This window comes from Prosopis cineraria, unplaced genomic scaffold, assembly GCF_029017545.1.
Source record: "Prosopis cineraria cultivar Desert tree isolate PC_DT_omini unplaced genomic scaffold, ASM2901754v1 PC1490, whole genome shotgun sequence".
NCBI lineage: Eukaryota > Viridiplantae > Streptophyta > Magnoliopsida > Fabales > Fabaceae > Prosopis > Prosopis cineraria.
In genome coordinates this window covers 4,210-23,204 of record NW_026556815.1, presented here as the reverse complement: position 1 = coordinate 23,204, position 18,995 = coordinate 4,210, and the positions used below count along the sequence as shown (strand labels likewise).

At 35.1% G+C, this 18,995-nt stretch overlaps 2 protein-coding genes across 2 annotated transcripts; one reads left to right on the top strand and one right to left on the bottom strand.

The window, feature by feature from the left end:
- On the top strand, positions 1 to 10,507 carry LOC129300224 (D-xylose-proton symporter-like 2). The gene is made up of 14 exons (XM_054938771.1): positions 1 to 271; positions 1,239 to 1,336; positions 2,271 to 2,349; positions 3,408 to 3,467; positions 3,622 to 3,688; positions 3,768 to 3,892; positions 4,551 to 4,652; positions 4,848 to 5,216; positions 5,299 to 5,346; positions 5,444 to 5,506; positions 6,626 to 6,706; positions 6,912 to 7,010; positions 9,372 to 9,509; positions 10,008 to 10,507. Exons 1-14 carry the CDS (start codon positions 245 to 247, stop codon positions 10,137 to 10,139), a joined length of 1,488 nt encoding a protein of 495 aa, XP_054794746.1. The 5' UTR covers positions 1 to 244; the 3' UTR covers positions 10,140 to 10,507.
- A 5,137-nt stretch (positions 10,508 to 15,644) lies between these two features.
- On the bottom strand, positions 15,645 to 18,160 carry LOC129300226 (SCARECROW-LIKE protein 7-like). Its single transcript, XM_054938773.1, is given in 3 exon segments — positions 15,645 to 16,557; positions 16,559 to 18,012; positions 18,144 to 18,160. Coding segments are annotated over 2 exon segments (1,887 nt in total). The 5' UTR covers positions 17,984 to 18,012; positions 18,144 to 18,160; the 3' UTR covers positions 15,645 to 16,095.
- Between the last annotated feature and the right edge of the window lie 835 nt (positions 18,161 to 18,995).

Here is an 18,995-nt window from a genome sequence, read left to right as displayed (position 1 = left end):
TGAAATGACTTTGCGAATTTGATATTTTAAAAGATTCTTATTTAAATAAATCCTTGTTTCCTTTTCTCGCTGCCAAAAAAGCGGTTTTTTTTTTAGTAATTTTTTAAACTTGAGAATGTTGACTGCAATGATGATTGGATAATTGGATGTCCCGTTTGTATTACATATAAATGTAATCCTTCCACTTCAGTTCGCTTTCATTGTTGTTTTGCAACAATTCTAGCTCAGCCTTCCATTCCAAGCAATGGCGTCCGATCTTGATCAACCTACGGTATGGTTATCTCTCTCTTAAAGCCTCCGATTTATCTGCTTTCGCTGTAGTATGCAGACGCTTGAGAGAATCACTGCCTTTGGTTTCTGATTAAGTTATGGAAAACAGAAGAATACCAAACAATTACTAGGTTCATTGAAAAGCAATTTCTTTTTCTCTTCAAGAATTTCGGCATTTTTGTTCTCAAGTTGATGCTCAACTTGAGTAATTGGTATGTTGTTCCCCCTCTTCCCATGATTCTGTTTGTTTATTGCGTTGGAAATTAAACGTGCAAATGGTTCGCGACCTCTGTTCTTCCTGACCCACTTCGTTTTGGGTTTCTTTGGGTAGTATCATATGTGAGTTCTTTGTTGGCTCCCTGCATCTCGAGGGAGTTTTTGTGCTGGCACTAATAAGAGAATTGAATTTACTAATGCTAAGCTCATTTTTTTGTGTATATGCGATGAAAAATACGAGAAAAGAGGTAGAAGAAAAATATCTTGAACTCAAACAATTAGGAAATGATTTCTACGATAAAATATCATCTAGGGAGTCTAATCTTCTAAACCGACTATTCCTTTTTTAGGCACTGTTAATCTTACTAAGACTCACATGCAAATGCTTGAGTACTACCTTGGGATAACATATTCTCAGGCTCAAACACCAATCCCTGATTACTGATAATTAAACTGTTTTTTTGATCGAACTGATAATTAAACGTTAAACCTTAAACTACTCCAATTACTAACCCTAAATGCCAAATGATAATTATATCATAAATCAAGATAAGAAATAATATTTTCTTCCTCTCATTGTGCACTGATATGACTGAGTGTGCTAAATGAAGGAAAAAAGCTGAATGCCTGCAATCAGATGCATGGTCATGCACATAGTCATGCTTATATGCTTACAAGCTATTTTCCTATAAACCATACTAATCTATTTATTTCACTACTCATAACATTTGAAATTCACTGACTTTCAACAGAAAAGAAAGACATCCGGTGAGACTGGGAGTTCAAGAGAGCCTCTTCTTAATGGTGTTCATGGTTCTGAAAATTATTCCATCTATGCTGCAATTCTCCCGTAAGTGTTATTTATTAGATTACCCCCTTCTGTGCAAGTTTATATTATTATATGATATGGATAAGCATATTCGGAGTTTTACTTATTCTTAGAAGTGCCATTCTGCATGTTGTTTTTGAGGAACTTCCTTGCCTGATATGCAGAGAGGTTAGATTTTGCACTTTCGAACCCCATAGGCCCAATGTTTATGTTTAGGGTTCAGGAATGTATGTTATCCTCCTTATTTGTGTTTATCTTCTTTTTCTACCTAATAATATATTATTATCCAATAAAAAATTGTATAGGATTAGATGGGCTGAAATTTTTTCTTTCCTCATGCCAAAAAAAGTCTGCCTTTTTATGCTTTTAGTGTTTCCAAGGTTGAAAATGTTTTAACTACTAAGATTTGAGAATGGCTGGAGCTCATTGCACTGTCATAATTTTTTTTTTTGGGGGGGGGACTTGGTAATTTATCTTATCCTGCATAATTTTTGCTTCTTATGTCTGAAGAGATGCTTGATTCTCACTTCTCAGAATCCTATGCGTCCTCTTCTGAACAATTTCAGCCATATATTTAGATAATGAAGTTTAACATGTTTAGTTTGGTACTTAGGATTTCTGTGAAATTGTAATATTTTGTTATCTTTCCTCCAAGCAACTGTTATAGATAAGACGGAGGCGATGATAAGAATTGTGTTCCCAAGATAGTGTTTTGAGGGATTATTAAATGGTGCCTTGAGCTTGTACACTGTCACTACTTAATACTTTTTTTTTCGGGGGGGCTAAACTCAAGTCACTGTTTAATATATAAATGCTCAATTTAGCATGCATTCATGCTACTGGGTTGACTAAATTCATGAAATAGATGTCATGTTGATATAGTGCTCATATCGAGTTTCTGATAGTGGAAGCTTGATTTCTACAGTTATACCTAACAGAGTTTTGAAATTCTCAGATTTCTCTTTCCAGCTCTGGGAGGGCTACTATATGGCTATGACATTGGTGCCACATCTTGTGCTACAATTGTCATTGAGGTACGCCCTTATGATCACATGCTACAATTCAAGAGATGAATGAAGGCTTGAATGAATAGATCCTGTATATCTTTAATACTCTTGTTTCTTCTTTTTAATTTCCATGTTATTATCAAATTATCATCATAAATCAAAATAATTAGCATTGAAATCAAATTTTAGAATCTTTATTTGGTTGCTTTGGCTTCACATGAACTTCATTTAGGTATGTGGGGAAAAGATGATCCATATACACGAGGGGTTTTATTTTTACATATTCACAATGCTGTCAAAAATTAAAAAAATAAGAAAGACGCTAAAAAGGATATTAAGCATTTTTTAGTCCAATAATTTCATTCCTCTGTCATCTTCATCATTGCTAGACAGACATAAAATGTTTTATAATATTTTCATTTAGTTCTACTTTAATCCTTTTGAGGTGGTATGCTGGCATGTGATAACACATTTATTCATGCGGAGCACCTATTTTCTTCATTGATCTGTAGTTCCAAAGGCTTAAACTGTCAGTAAACAGGACAACTATAGAGATCACGCTTTCTTTATCTGTTTGAAAGTCCAAGTATGCTTGGTACATTATGTTTCTAAGCATTAATTCTCTCATTCATTAAGCAGGAAGGCTAAAGATAGTCTGTCATGGAAAAATCTTCTGAAAAACAATGGCGTAGATCTTTAGAAGATTTGCGATTACTGTTGTTACCCAAGGGTGAGACAGATTGACAGAATAAGTTGCTTGGAAAATTTTAGTCTTAGGGGTCCCTCCCCCCGGCAAAAAAAAAAAAAAAAAGGAATGAAGCCTCTTTGAAATCTATTTGCTTTTTGTAATAACAATTCAGTCCTTTGTGTATGATAGAAACTTGTTTAATATATGTTGCTGTCTTGTAATTTATCATAAACAAAATTAGGATGTTTAATATGTAGAAATACTGCATCTTATTAACTCTATTTTTTTTCAGTTGAACTTACTGTTGCACTTGAAATTTTCTTGGGAAGCTGATTAATGCAGCTGCTGTATATTTCAGTTCTTTGCTTGGCTTACTTATCATTTCTCTTTTTTGCAGTCTGCAACACTAAGTGGAGTATCATGGTATGATTTGTCTTCCGTTGAAATTGGCCTTGTGGTAAGTTTATGTTAGATTCAGAACATTTTCTGTCTTTGGTTATGGCAATTTCGTTAATTCTTTTCATCCTTTATTATGTTCATATTTTTTTAATACAATGATCAGGAAAATGCACTCTGGTTTCGTTATAAATCATTCTATGGTGTTTTTGCAGACTAGTGGATCATTGTATGGTGCGCTCATTGGCTCTGTGTTGGCCTTCAATGTTGCTGACTTCTTAGGTAAATTTTGTCATGTGTCAACTATTGTTTTGGATATTTTCATGTCTTGACAAAGGTTAAATGACTGGTGTTATTTAAGGAAGAAGAAGGGAGTTGATTGTGGCTGCATCACTGTATTTTGTTGGAGCTCTTGTAGAAGCATTTGCTCCTGATTTTGCTGTTTTGGTGATTGGAAGATTTGTATTTGGTCTAGGAATTGGACTGGTATGCTTTTTTAACAGATATGATATATGTTACCTCATATCTGTTTGTTTGTTTTGATAAGGTAGGAAACCTTTTAACAAATCTGGAGGTGAGAGTTTCTGTGTACCTCTTACATGCTGGATAGGGTTCAAGCTTTGCAGTTATTTTTTTTGCCCATGTATTGATGTACATGCATTGCCACCCTTTCCTATGTAATTCTATCAAAACAAATTATGCCACTGCATGTGCTTTACTGACTTATGCATGTTGGAGCTATCACATAATATAATGTCTCTCAGACTATGTGTAATTGTATCATCTCTTCAGTTTTTTTGTTCTACCGATACCTCTTATAGTTAACCACATTCTTAAAAGATTGGTAAATGATAGAGTACAATGGCGTCATACAATTCACATAACCGACCCCAATTAGTCGGATGAGGTTTGTTATTGTTGTTATTTGTATTTCCTTATTTTAAAACAAAAATAAATTCTATGGATGTCAGAAGTATTAACATTGCTGTAGACATGCACAAAAAGAACAAGATGGAAGAATGATTTCACTGCATTATAAAGGAATTGTTAGAGAATTTTTGTGGATAAAATCTAATCAATACAGTTTTATAGTTTCTCCCTGAAGTGTAAGCAATATAAATGATGTCCAGTTTGTCTCTTTTAGGCTATGCATGCTGCTCCTATGTACATTGCAGAGACTGCTCCAGCTCCAATTCGTGGTCGATTAATCTCACTGAAAGAGTTTTTCATAGTACTTGGGATGGTTGTAAGTTCTTATATATTCCCTCTTGAATTCAATTTTGTTGGATCTATAAATGAAATGAAGACAACAAGCTTCTTAAAATTTGCCTTACATTGTTGTAGCGTTGTATTATGGATTCTGAGTAAAAAATATATTTCATGTTATTTTCTGTTCTGAGCACACCTGCATTTAGAACTGGCTTCATATCATCTTGTGCAGGCAGGGTATGGAGTAGGTAGCCTTTTGGTAGACACTGTTGCGGGGTGGCGCTATATGTATGGAGTTAGTAGTCCTTTGGCAATAATCATGGGAATTGGAATGTGGTGGCTCCCATCATCTCCTAGATGGATACTCTTGCGCTGTATACAGGGAAAAGGGAATGCCCAGAGTTTGAAAGATTCTGCAGTTTCTTGTTTGTATCGACTTCGGGGTCCAGCTATTGGTGATTCAGCTCTTCAGCAAGTGGATGAGATTCTAGAAGAACTTTCTTATGCGGGTGAAGAAAAAGAAGTTACTATTGCAGAGATGTTCAGGGGAAAATACTTGAAAGCCCTTACAATTGGTGTAGGATTGGTCTTGTTTCAACAGGTATTGCAGTTTGTAAAGTCAAATAATGCAAATTATCAGAGCTACCACTAGGTTTGCATTTTTACATTTTAAATCGTGACAGATCACTGGGCAACCAAGCGTGCTCTACTATGCAGCAACAATCCTCAAGGTAATTTGCTAATTTTGATTGAGGAAACTTTGGTCTAAGTAGTAAAAACCGAGGTGCTAATGAAATGTAATAACACTGAAATCCTATATTTTGGTAGAGTGCGGGATTCTCTGCGGCATCAGATGCAACTCGTGTATCAATTCTCCTTGGTGTATTGAAGGTAAAGTTTATGCTTTCATAATATGTAAATTTAATTAAATGCTATTACCTTATTTCACATTTATTAGTACTTTGCGGATGCAGATAAAAGTTCTACTAAATTCTAATTTGAATTGTTTGACTATGTAGAAACTATAGAAAGAGAAGGAAAACGTAATGGAACATTGAAGGGTGTGAGTCAATTTGCTGAGATATATCAATTTAAACAGGCATTCTGGAACATAGTTAATGGCATCTACAAGCATAGAATGAATGAGATGAGATAGGCCAATGCCTTTAGCATTTTTGTGGGTGATCCATTAGATAAGTAATGGTGGCAAGGAAGTGAACAATACTATTTAGATTAGTGAAAAGATACTTGTTACTAGAAATATGGTAAGATGCTTTTGAGTCAAGAACTCGTGGACCTTGTGGAGAGGAGGACCTCAAATAGCCTGAAGTGAGGTTCACTAGCGACTACTTTAATGAAGGTATTAGTAATAACAGAGAAGATGCCATTATTAAACCAGTAGGGGCATGCTAACGTTGGATGGGAAGTAGGCAGTTAGCTATAGAAATTGGGCTTGGCAACTGAACCTGGAAAATTGTGTTGTCTCTGGAAAAAGCTTGAAAACTGCCAATCATAACTGTGTTCTATAGAAAGGGCAGGAAGCTTACCTCAGAAACATTAAATTTAACTGAAAATTTCCCAAAAGCTAATTGAAAATGATAGTGCAGAATCAAAACAATGTAATTAGTGCATTTTTTCCCTTTTTTATTTCATGTTGCTTTTCTCTTAGTATCCATTTTAAGTTTCTTAACTTATAGAGCTCTTGTTTTAAATTATGTGAGGGTGTTCCAATGTATCTAGGCAAAAGTATAAGATTTTTTAGACCAATATGAAAGCTTAAGTTAAATTCACAATCTATCAACGCAACATATCAGTCACATTCTCCTCAAGAGAAAGAAAAGTAAAAGAATGATCCAAAAATGTCTTCACATTGTTTGTTGATTCACTACGAACGCTCTAAAAACATTTTTCCTTTTTCTATTATTTTTCCTCTTACTAAGTCCATGAGAATACTTTCCTATCATGTTCACAAATTCTTTTTGACAGCGACTTCATCTTTCTATGTTGTAGTTGATCATGACAGGAGTTGCTGTTTTTGTTGTTGATAGAATCGGAAGGAGACCTCTACTATTTGTAGGAGTTTCAGGGATGGTAAGTTAATACCCATCTCTAAATGTTGGTTGGTTTTAGTGGCAATTTACTCAGAGCCTATTTTTTAATTTTTATATCAAATCAATAGACCAATTCACTTATCAGCCATTTTTGCATGATTGGCATCAAAATTAACTTACATAAAAAATAAAAAACAGGAATTTTAGCATCAATCTTTAAATTTGATGAACTATATGCATTGCAGATTGTCTCTTTATTCCTTCTGGGTTCGTATTACACGTTCTTGGATGACGCATCAGCTGTTGCTGTAGTTGGTCTGCTGTTGTACGTGGGCTGTTATCAGGTTAAATAGTTTCCTTCTGATTTTTTGTATGATTTTTCAGTCCAGGATTTTTTGCTTGTAGATATTTTGGCTTTATTTTCAACGAGTTCAATGTTTGTTGTCATAATCAAGGAGGAGATATGGATTGCATAACCCAAGATTTATGAATACTTGTTGAAATCAATGACCTGAAAAGACTGGTAAAGATGCTGTTTTTGGTAGTTCCTGGGTCGCCTGAGGTATGGGATAATTTTCCTTGTATAAACAACACCTTGACGCTGAACAGTCCTTGTAATAAGAGCTGCCTGAAGTGACCATAAGAGGGGATATAAAGAGGAAAATATTTAGTTTTTGTGTCTCTGGTTTTTATGTATTCAAAGATTTAGAGATATAAGTTGTTTAATAAAATATAAACAGTTGAATCCTTGGGATGCTAGTTCATGATTTATGGATGAGACCTAGTTTAATATAAAATGTCCAATGATGTAGTTACGGTGAGACAAAAAGTGAACCTTATGGTGTACCTTCACGAATATTGTCCATTTTAAAAAAATAAAGGAAATGATGATGGTGTGCACTTATTTCGCATGCCAATGGGTCACAATTCTCCTAGAAAGTGATGCAGAATTATGGAAGAAAGATAAATCACTATCAAAGAAAGGAACTTTAGAAGAGAAATTTAGCAAGCATTGATAGACTGTACCTGTATTCAATTGGGTTGACCTGTTGTACCAGTTCGGTAGTCAGCCTATTAAAAGCAATCCCTAAGTTATTAAGTTTGTAAGTGGATGCATGTGTGTGTGTGGACTGCACAGAGTTGTGTATGCATGTGTGTGAACACCATGGAGAAGCTAAAACAAAATCCCTACCAGTGGTCATATTTCATCCTTATATTGCTGCAGACATTTTTTGTGTGTGTGAACATGCTAGAGTAGTCTGGAACATAATTCTTACCTGTAAGGCATCCCAAACCAGGGGAAAATTTCAGAGAATACAAGCAGAAAATATGCACATTTTGTGGCCGTGTTTTCTCCTTTGATTGCTGCAGACATGACTTGGTAGTCTATTTCTCAAACTTGTATGTTGTTCTTGATAGATTGGAGCCCAATGCTCAAGATATTATGAGTGATATAGGTCCCATTCATGAATGGATTTTGTGTTTAACTTTTGGGTTAGTGGTAGGCTTGCTTTACCTGCTGCCACTTTGCTGGGGTAGATAGCACGAGGCTTTCCGGCAGGGAGTATTAGGGTTCTGGACATGTGAAGTTGAGATGACATTGTTCTAGAGGAAGAGAGTTAGCCTCCGATTTATTTTTTTGGTATCGGGAGCCACAAGGACTCGAGATATTCTAATGATCTCTTTTGGCTTCGTGATGGTGCTGAATGCCAAGGAATGGTGTTCCTCATCTGAGGGCCGCAGCCCTGTCGTTGACTCTGTTCCTAGAACTTTCACGCCATGATTACTGGACATCTAGAACAATTATCTTTGATGGTCCTCAAGTATTCTTATTACTGAAGACAATCTTGTTATGTTTTGGTTGATCAACTGAATGACGACCTAAACTAGCATAAACTTTATACCAGGCAGGTCCATAAAAGAAATCATGCAAGTTGTCGAGAAAACATAATCTTATATGGACAACACTGCTACCCTATTTGAGATTTTATGTCAACTTCATGAATTCAGGCAAGGGGATTTGGTTTTCACACAATGCTGCAACACTTTTATTTGGTTTTGGAACTCGATAACAAATGGGCCGTCAGGTGTGATGTGTGTGAGTGAGAGAGAGGCATTGGGGAATATATTGTAGGGGATGTGGGGTTAGTGTAAGGTAGGAAATCAGCGGGTTTGTGTGTGGAGTCTTTGGTCTCTCGAATACCTGAGGAAAGTGCTATGTTTGAGCTTGTTCTTGTGTTTTCTGGTTATTTAGTATTTTGAATACCATTGGAGCTTGGTTTCCATCAGTTTTTGGTATCAAAGTAGTCCAATCTTTTTTCTTTTTTTTTTTTTGGGGTGGGGGGAATGGGAAACTCTCAAGAAGAATTGGAAAAAAAAATTGCATGATGGAGAATGAAGAAGTTGAGGAAGTGTGCAAGACATGTGGAAAATGTGATGGCAACACTGCAGGATATGAAAAGTCTATATATCAGATGACATAAACCAAACAGAGGATCAGGAGAAGGATGGAAGGAAACCAATAACAGAGTGGTTCTCTGTCGAAGGCTTGACAGTGAAGTATTCAAAGGAGGAGCATCAATCTCAGCCACTTTTCTGTGTCTTTTCTGTTTTCTGTTTCTGGTCATATCACACTGATATAAGAAAATCCTTTTGTCTTGCTTGCATAAGATTGCTTAATGTGATTCTTTGTTCATTTTTTGCAGGTTTCCTTTGGTCCAATTGGATGGCTCATGATATCAGAGGTTTTCCCCTTGCGACTAAGAGGACGAGGACTAAGTTTAGCAGTACTTGTCAATTTTGGTGCAAATGCCTTGGTGACATTTTCTTTCTCCCCACTGAAGGTGATGATGATCTTCAATCTCTTTACTTTTCTAAACGCGATTATGGAGATCGTATAGTCCGCAGACCTGTTTTCTAGATGCGTCGTGATGAGTCAGATGACAGATTATTCTCTCACATGCTAATCTTGACATCTAACACTCATCATGTAACCAAGGGGATTAAGGAAAGAGAAAGACCGATTTAATCCAAAACATCAAGCTCGTGTCAATCTTAAAGATGTGGCCAGTACCATATATGCTATTGGCATATTTTCTCTAGACAAAAATATTTAAACTTACTATTGAACTGACCTAATAACTATCAAGCATAGAAACTTCAAAAACATTGTGTCAAGTCAAACTAATTATCTAATACGTGACATTTCAAATTACATTTAAACTTTGTCATTTTACCGTGTCCATATTGTGTCAAGTCCATATTCTAATACAGCATGACAGATTTGATATAATAGATAAGTTGAGATGGTTTTTATCTGACTGTCTTTTTTCTTATCACAGGCATTGGTTGGAGCAGGAATTTTGTTCTACATATTTTGTGGAATAGCCGTGGCATCACTTGTATTCATTTTCTTTGTGGTGCCTGAAACCAAGGGGCTTACTCTGGAGGAGATTGAGGCCAAATGCCTCTAAGGTTTGTCACTTAATGACTTCTTATGAATATAGATCTTCTACAATAACTGAGAGAAGATAGAGACTAGAGAGAGTAGTGGGACACATGTCATGTGGGTTGCATTACTCTCTATCTCTCTTAATTGGCTCCTCCATTAATGTGAAGGATATCCATGCTTTATATGCTGATAGCTTTGTGATTATGGTACTGTTAATCCTATCATGATTGAAAGCATATCTCTGTGGGTACTGAGTGATGAGTAGTAGTAATATGTATCATTTCAGAAACGTAGTAGATAATGTATTTATTAAGTTGGATTAGTCCTTATTGTCTGTTATGCATGGAGTGGACCACCTAAATTAATAGACATTATTGTTCTTGTCGTTGATTGTTCTGCACTTCCTCGATCCAATCTTGTCAATGTTTTGAAGCAGCTTAGTGATACTCCTTTTGTCCAGGGCACTTGGTTCAACTGGTCAAGAAAGTAGAATCAGTTTATCCTGAGATTTTGGTATTGAGTCCTGAAATATGCAGCTGCATTAAATAAAAATGTCAAAAATATTTTCAAGATGCTCGTGAGGTTGCTGTTAGTAATAACAGTCTCACAGGATAGGGGTCTAAATTAGTCTAGGCGAGTGGTGGTTTTCTACGACACCAGTCAATAGAATTAAAAAAAAAAAAAAGTAATACTCTCTATTGTCTTATTTATAAAGCCCCATCTATTGGTCCTTACTACAAGACTCTTTACAAAATTTAATGAAATATTTATAAGTAATTTCCAAAAATGCTTGTCTCATCCCTGTCATACCAACTTTATACTTTAATAGGGCCTTGCAGGAGGGAGTATTAAACATTGTTAACCTCTCGACAAGTGAGGTGATTGTGAGAATGCTTGTGGATTAATTTGGATTTGATGTTATCTTATTGTTATATTTTAATAGTTTGTTTATTTAGGAAAATTAATTCATAAGTCCTTATAGTTTGTTTCTATTTTGAATCAAGTCTCTATAATTTACTATTTTCTTTAAATTAGGCCCTTATACTTTGATTTGTTAGAGGCATCCTCCAAATTATAGTGTTATTAGTCACATCATCTCACTTTAAAGGTGTCAAAATGAATTTTAACTACGAAGGTGGATGCTTTTAACATATTGAAATATAAGGGACCCATTTTTTTTTAAATAAACTATAAGGATTTACGAATTAATTATCCCTTTTTATTTTATTAAATGCATAATTTAAATTTAAAATAAAGATAATTTTTTATTTGTCATTCTATAAATAATATAGAAAGAGAATTTATTATCTAAAAACGTTCAAGTTGAAAAATCTAAAGCAGATAGATTTTACCACAAGTCGACAATGATAAGCGTAGCACCCAAATTGGAAATTCTGATTGAATTAGGCTTCTAATTCAGTGTCTTATGGCAACACAATTTTTAAATTTTTTTTAAAAAATAATATATACCATAACAAAATAATATGAATAAAAATGTGAGGCTTATGGCTTGTTTGGTTTTTGTTCTTTTTGTTTTTAAAAATTATTTTGCAATACATTTTTTAAAATTATTTTAAAAAAACAAAAAGAAAATTTATTTAGTTGTTTAGAATTAAAAAATCAGTTGATAGTGATGGTTACCAATAATTAATGATAGTGGTTTATGATAATTATTGGTTAAGGTAATTGTAGTTTTTATAATCAAATGTAATATAGTTTTTTTTTTGGTCAAACAAATGTAATGTAGTTTGAAAACAAACAAAAAAAAAATGAAAATAACAATAAGACGTTTCTATTTAAAAAAAATTGAGAACATTTTTAAAACAATTGGATTCACAGCACTCATGCAAATAATTTTTTAAATTTTTTCATTTTTAAAAATAAAAAACAGTTTTTGAAAACAAAAATCCAACATGTCTTTAATCTTTTTTGACACACATGTATTCTTTATTAAAGACAATCATATTGGATGTATATTTGATCTTAATGAAAACATTTAAAATGCAGTATTACATTATTGATAATTGAAAAAAATTGGAAGGACTAAAAGTTGTATTTTTCAAAAACAAAAATCAAACATGTCTTTAATCTTTTTTGACACACATGTATTATTCTATTAAAGATAATTATATTGGATGTATATTTGATCTGAATGAAAACATTTAAAATGCAGTATGACATTATTGATAATTGAAAAAAATTAGAAGGACTAAAAATTGCATTTTTCCTATAATGTTCTAATAAAATATTAAGACGTATTAAAAATATCCAAAATCGAATGATAGAGTTCTCTTTCAATCCAGATCATTTGCATTTACGAAGAGAAAGAGAAATGTAGGGAAGTATGGTAGATGAATATAATTATGAGATGTCAATATCAAATATTTACATATGACCCCCCCCCCAAATGTGAACTTTTTTCTCATCAACCTAACAGCATTAACTGTATTACTATGAGTCTCCAAAAAGTAAATCCTACTTTTTTTTTTTCCTCAACACTTCACTTGAAGTTATTTTAAAATTAAAAAAATTAATTTTTTAATCCTTCAATTTTTAACTCATTTATAACTTACCCTCTCAACTATAATTCACTACAACTCAATCCCTCAATTATGACTCGCTGCAACTCAATTCCTTAACTTTTGATTCACTTGTAATTCGATCTTTATTTTTTAATTTTTTTTAAATTTTTTATCAAATAAGAGGGATAAAAAAATGCTCATATATTATTCTAAAATACCCTTCTCTTACTCATTGATGTGAGATATAAGCTAACATGAAAAAAAAAATAACAAAAGTTTAGGGACTAATTTGTAAGTGATTTAAAAGTTAAGGAATTGAATTATAGGCGAGTCATAATTGAGGGATTGAGTTATAAGTGAATTAAAAGTTATAAAACTAAAAGATCATTTTTTTAAATTAATTTTTTACATAAAATCAACTCACGAATGCGCTTACAAGATTTTAAAAAAAAAAAACGGTAGAGAAAAATTTTAAAAAGACTTGTCCTAAGAACTCTTCAATATTTGGGTGTGTGTGTGTGTGAGTGTGAGAGAGAGAGTGTTGAAGAACTTTAAAAAGTTACCTTAAAACGTGAAAAACTAGAACTGGAAACAGGAAGTAATGATTTCCTCCATAGGAAGATTCTAAGAAAGACCTTAGAGATAAGATTTGGGTTAAAGTTAATTCCACCAAAGTTAATGAATAAGAAATTTCCTCTTGCTCATAATTTTTCTGTGATTTGCATATAATATGGCAATAACAATGAACAATCCAACGTTAATCTCAGTGCATTATTGGAGAAAACGCACACAAAAGACAGTTGAATCTGATACATATTTTCAATTTGTTATGTTATTCTCCGTCAGAATTTTACAATTAAAATGAACTCTACACATTATGCAAATTTCAAGACCTTCATTTCCCTATTATTGATTTAGTAAACAGCAAGTGGAGCAGCTACAAATGTGTCTTTAAGTTACTTAAAGATTACAGATTGCAAATTATCCACAAGTATCCCAGTTTAAAAATTTATATCAACATGTTTGGATATTAGTTTAAGAAACGGTGCACGGAAAATGTTTTCCGGTCGAAGCACTGGCGAGACAAAAAATGTATAGTAAGGTTATGAATCATGCATGAGCCTAATTTTTTTTTTTTATGACTATCTAATTAGATTAGATTTAAGCAATGTTAGGTTCAACCAAGAAATAGTTTTTTCAAAAATATTTTCTACATTTATACAAACTCAAACTCAAGACCTCATGGTTGAACAGTCATAACTTTTTCTACTAGAACTAATGTTGATCCAAGCCAGCCCAACATTAGAAAAATTAGGAGTTAGAACATGAGAGGATAAACCAAGTTTTCTAAACTTCAGTTTCAAACTTCTAACTAAAATTCACCAAGTCCTTGCGTTTATTTTGAATGAATTCTTTTAGGTGAGGATGGTGCATGTAAATGATGAGTCATGAATTACAAGTAAAATATGAGGAAGAGGATGCTTCAGTCACTAGTTTAGTAACCTATACTCTACATTTATGGGACCCTTCAACAGAAATCAAGTCTAAGGAAAAAGTGCAGATTTGAATCTTGTGCCAAAATGGATTAAAATCTCGTAAACCCTCAAAGTAATTTAGAGGTAAAGTGAAGAAAAGATGGATTTAATGAGGAAAACCCTTCTTTTTTTCACATACGCTGATCTTACAAAATTGAGATTCACTTCACTTTCTCTGTTTCTTCTCTACTTCACTCCTGAATTATTTTTCAATATCATTATCTCTCTAAGTTAAAAGCTTACAAAGTACTTCTAGGATAAAACAGAAAAAGAAATGGATTTCAGAAAAACAAAGAAAGAAAAATTAAAAAAAAGCTCATAAATATTTTCATTCCTTATATATCACTATCTCTTCACCTTCAACTTTAATTTTAGGGGGTTCAAATAAGATAACTTTCCATTTCACAACTTGAATTGTCACAATCACAGAACACCAGAAACAGCAATTTCATTCATAGTCTTTTTTTGTCACAATCTTAGCCAACTGTATCAGAGACTCAAAAGGGGCTGGCTCTTCCTACTTCTCTTACACCTCTATGTTGTTCTAAAAAGAAAGGGAATTTGATTTGCAGTATGAAAGAGACAGCCAACAAAGCCATTAAATTTGGTCCATAGGTCTGAGAAGGACAAGCACTACTGGCAAGAAAGCAATCAACACTTTCATGGAAAAAAGTAAAAGAAACAAAAATTTCTGCAGATAGTGTGAAGGAAAGTAACAGCAGGTCCGAGCAAGGGTGTACTTTACCCTCCCAGAAAATAGTACTAAGTTGACAGTCACAGTATGGCAATGAATACTAGTTTGGCATTTCACTCCATAATAGAGTCAGGTTTCTAATTTTCATTTTACATAAATTGTTTAGGTTTTTAACTATAAGCCCTAAAAAAATTAACAAACATCAAATATGGAACACTCAAGCCACAACTACTTGGTCTGCAAGGCAGCATGCAACTGGCCAGAAAGTAATCCACACTTTCACGAAGAAGGATCCAAGTCTCTGCAAACTGTGTGAAGGGAAAATCAATGCTAGGACCGAGCAAATACTTTTCCCCCTTCCACACAGAATAGTACAAGTGAGTCACAGTCTCACTGAAAGGTAAAAAACTTGTCCTGCAGTTTACTCTGTAACATCTGACCAAGGATTCTGCATCACCAAACCATTTGCATGGACACGGCACAATATAGGTCATCAAATAAAATCAAAGGGGCAAATAGTTCAAAGGTATTGATTAGGTGCTAAACTTCAAACAAAAAAAAGTGACACTCTTTGTTGAGTACGAATTCAATTGAGCGAGAAGAAATCGAACCCATTGATCAGAGTAAAGCGAAAGAACCGATGTTGCAGATTTGGAACTCTGGGAAGATACATTTACAGAACTCACAACTTGACTATAATCCTACTCAAACTTGTAAAGATTTGAAGGGGCTATGAATAACTTCCAGTATAGTTTCAGTCTCAATCAGAAAGAAAGTAAAGATGAAAATCCTTTGACATTTAAAGACCAAATTAAATCCATACAACAAATTCAGATTTACAGAGTTACAGACACCAACTGGAGAGAAAACTTCTTTCCTCCCATTTCTTCATTTGCATTCCCTTGTCCACTAAATTATCAAGTCTTCAAACCTAGGAACACCAGAACATGAAATCAAAATACTACAAAAGGAAAATCAATTGGAAAGGAGAGATGAGAAAGGCGTGGAACTATGATCAAGCTGCACAAAGCACACCATATTGGCAATCCTCCTATAAATCCTCAAAGATGGCTTGTATTGTAGTTCCAATAACATCAGTCTGTATATAACTTAACTAAGGACCAAGCATGATCATCAATGGCATATAGACAATTAGTTGTTCCACGCCAGAGAAAAAAGAACCAGGTGGAAACCCATTTCCAATCAAAGCAAATAAGGAATAATCTTTTAACGCCAAGAAGAAACAGTCAGGAGAGGGACTTCATTCCAAGCCAGAGTCAAAAACCCAGGTTCAGATTCCACCAATGTATAAAGAGTACTGTTGTAATTCCATAGAAGAATCTTAGCTTGACTAATTGCATAATGGCTGAGGTTTACAGATTCAAATCCAGAACTTTCCATCAAAATCCTCCACTGTTCTTTATCTTCCATATGTTCTCTTACAGTCCCCTGCGACCTTGATCCAACCACGCTAGCAATTCTCCGGCCTAGCAGAAGTCTCTCCACTCGGATCCTATCAGGCGAGTCTCGCGGCAAGTTCGGTTCCAAAGATTCGAAAATCGCTGTGAAGTACCTCAACGCAGTCTTGAACCGGTTCAGGAATCCAACTCTGGTCAAGCTAGCTTCATACTCTCCTAGAGTAACAATTCTAGGTTTCAAAGACTTAGCCAATCGAAGTGCAGTTTCCACCCGCAACGTTACTCTCATCCAACAGATTATACAATTGAAGCATGAAGTTCACAGCCAAGGCCTCGTCAGGATCAGTAGCGAAGCTGGACTGGTTCAGCTCATGAATTGGAGTTAGAATAGGTTCGAACTCGAAGTTCAAGTCCAGAAGCTTCGCGAACTCAGAGAGACGATTCCCTGTGGCAAGCAAAGAAGCACGAGGAGATGTTCCCAGAGACATCGCAGGTATTCCAGAAATGCGAATGCTTGCAGGCTTCCCTGAAGATCGAGTAGCGAATGCTTGTAATAGAGCAGCCCATTGAACACCTTGAACAATCCCAAAATCCACTATGTGAATCTTTGTGGCTCCTTCGGTAGCTTCCAGTATAGCTTGATTCGCGGTTAGATGAGCGAACTTCGAATAAGGACACGCATCGTTCAGAGCTTTGTACGAGAGTGTTAACTCCTCCTCTGAAGTAGTAGAAGTAGGAGCCTCCATTGTTTCTGGTTTGATTTTGCTGCGTAAAGCTTCGCAGAAGAAGAAGGTGACTCTCTGAGTAGGATCTCCGTGCTGCGACGCCGTTTTGCTGAGCTGAACTAGAGATTCTTCGGCCTGATCCGGTTCGGTCTCGGCCAGTCCGGCACAGTCGATGAGTGCTTTTAGAAGCGGATGTGTGGACTCACTAGTTTCCGCGACGCTCGACGAAACGCCGTGGCCACTGTCGTTTCGGCGAACGGCAGGCTCCGCCGTTGGCGGCGAAGCTGGTGCTGGTTTAGTTTCAGCAGGTTCTTTCACTAAGGTCGGTGGAGATGGCGGTGGCGGAGAGGTCCACGTGGCAGGCTCCGACGAGAAAATGACCCGATTAAGGTCCGACGGAGGCGAGAGTCGGGTAGGGCAGGTGGCGAAGGGGTTGGAGGCGTAAAGACCAAAATCGGCATTGTTCTGCCACGCGTCGCACGCAGAAGGCAGATTGGAACTATCCGTTGAATCACCAGTGCCACCAGCACCGCCCATCAAGCTATCCATCCACTCGTCGGAATCAAACTCACCAGCAGCACCACACGCGCCACCGCCAGCATCAGCAGTGAAATCGGAGAACCTAAACCCAGTGGAGTGGTGGGGGTCCAGATGAGGAAACTGAAAACCAGACTCCGAGGCATCGGGACCAGACCCAACCTGAAAAGGGTCGGAGAAATCAGCTCCGGCGAGGCCATAACCCAGAGGCGCAGTATTCGTCCATGGATGAAGAGCGATCGAATGAATCCCCAGAAGTTGCTGTTGCTGGTGATTCTGGTGGTGGTGGTGGTGGTGGTGGTGGTGATTATGGCTCTGATGATGCTGATGCTGATGCTGATGCTGCTGCTGCTGCTGCTCTTGCTGCTCCTTCTGCTTAATGACTTGCTGAGCAATCGCCATAAGATTGCCACTGTCAGCACACATGTAGGCCATTTGTGAGGCCAAATCTGGAGAAAGGAAATCTGCAATCACATTCACACTCACAAGGGAAAGAGAAGAGAGTGATAAGAAATTTATATGAGAGAGAGAGAGCTGAGTGAGTCAGATAGACGTAGAGTGAGTGATAGATAATAGAGTAGGGCAGAGTAGGTACCTGGGTTGGGTGGAGGATGAGAGAGAAAGAGAGAGAGTGAGAAACTGAGCAGTGAACAGAGGAGAGAGAATGACAAGCAGGCTAAAGCAGCTTTGGAGTGAGAGAGGCACACACTCGCCAGCGCCAAGGGCTACGGTCCCACTTTTTTCTCGCGTTCAAATATTAGATATGGCTGCTGCATTCTTTCTTTCTTTTTTTTTTTCTTTTTCCGTTTAAAATTAAAAAAATAATAAAATTTTTTTAAATTATATAAACAACATTTGAATCTCTCAAAATGCTGTAATTTTTTTAAATTTTTTTAAAAAAATTTGTTATTAATAAAATTAACATAAATAATTAAATTATCCTTAATTTATGATTTCAAAATGCAAATTGTTGTTATATTCTTATGATTTTAAGAAAAAAAAGTTGTGAATTTTAAAATAAAATTTATAAATGGTAATTGATATTTACAACACTTAAAAATATTATAATTTTAATTGCGAACTTATAAATTATTATTAAATTTTTATCATTTTAAAAAAAAGTTGTGAATATTGTGACAAAACTTATGATAACAATTGATATTTACAACACTTAAGAAATATCAAGATTGCAAATACAAACTTATGAATTGCTATTGAATTTTTATAATTTAAAAAAAAAGTTATGAATCTTAGTACAAAATTTGTAAATGATAATTGATATTTGAACTAAAAGTAATTTGATCATTTATATTAATTCCTTGATGATAGAAAGTCCCTAAAGACTTCATTTATATTATAACATTTTGATAGATTAAATTATCATTTATATAATTTAAAGATATTTTATTATCATTTTTTTAAAAATTTAATCTAACTATTTACATTT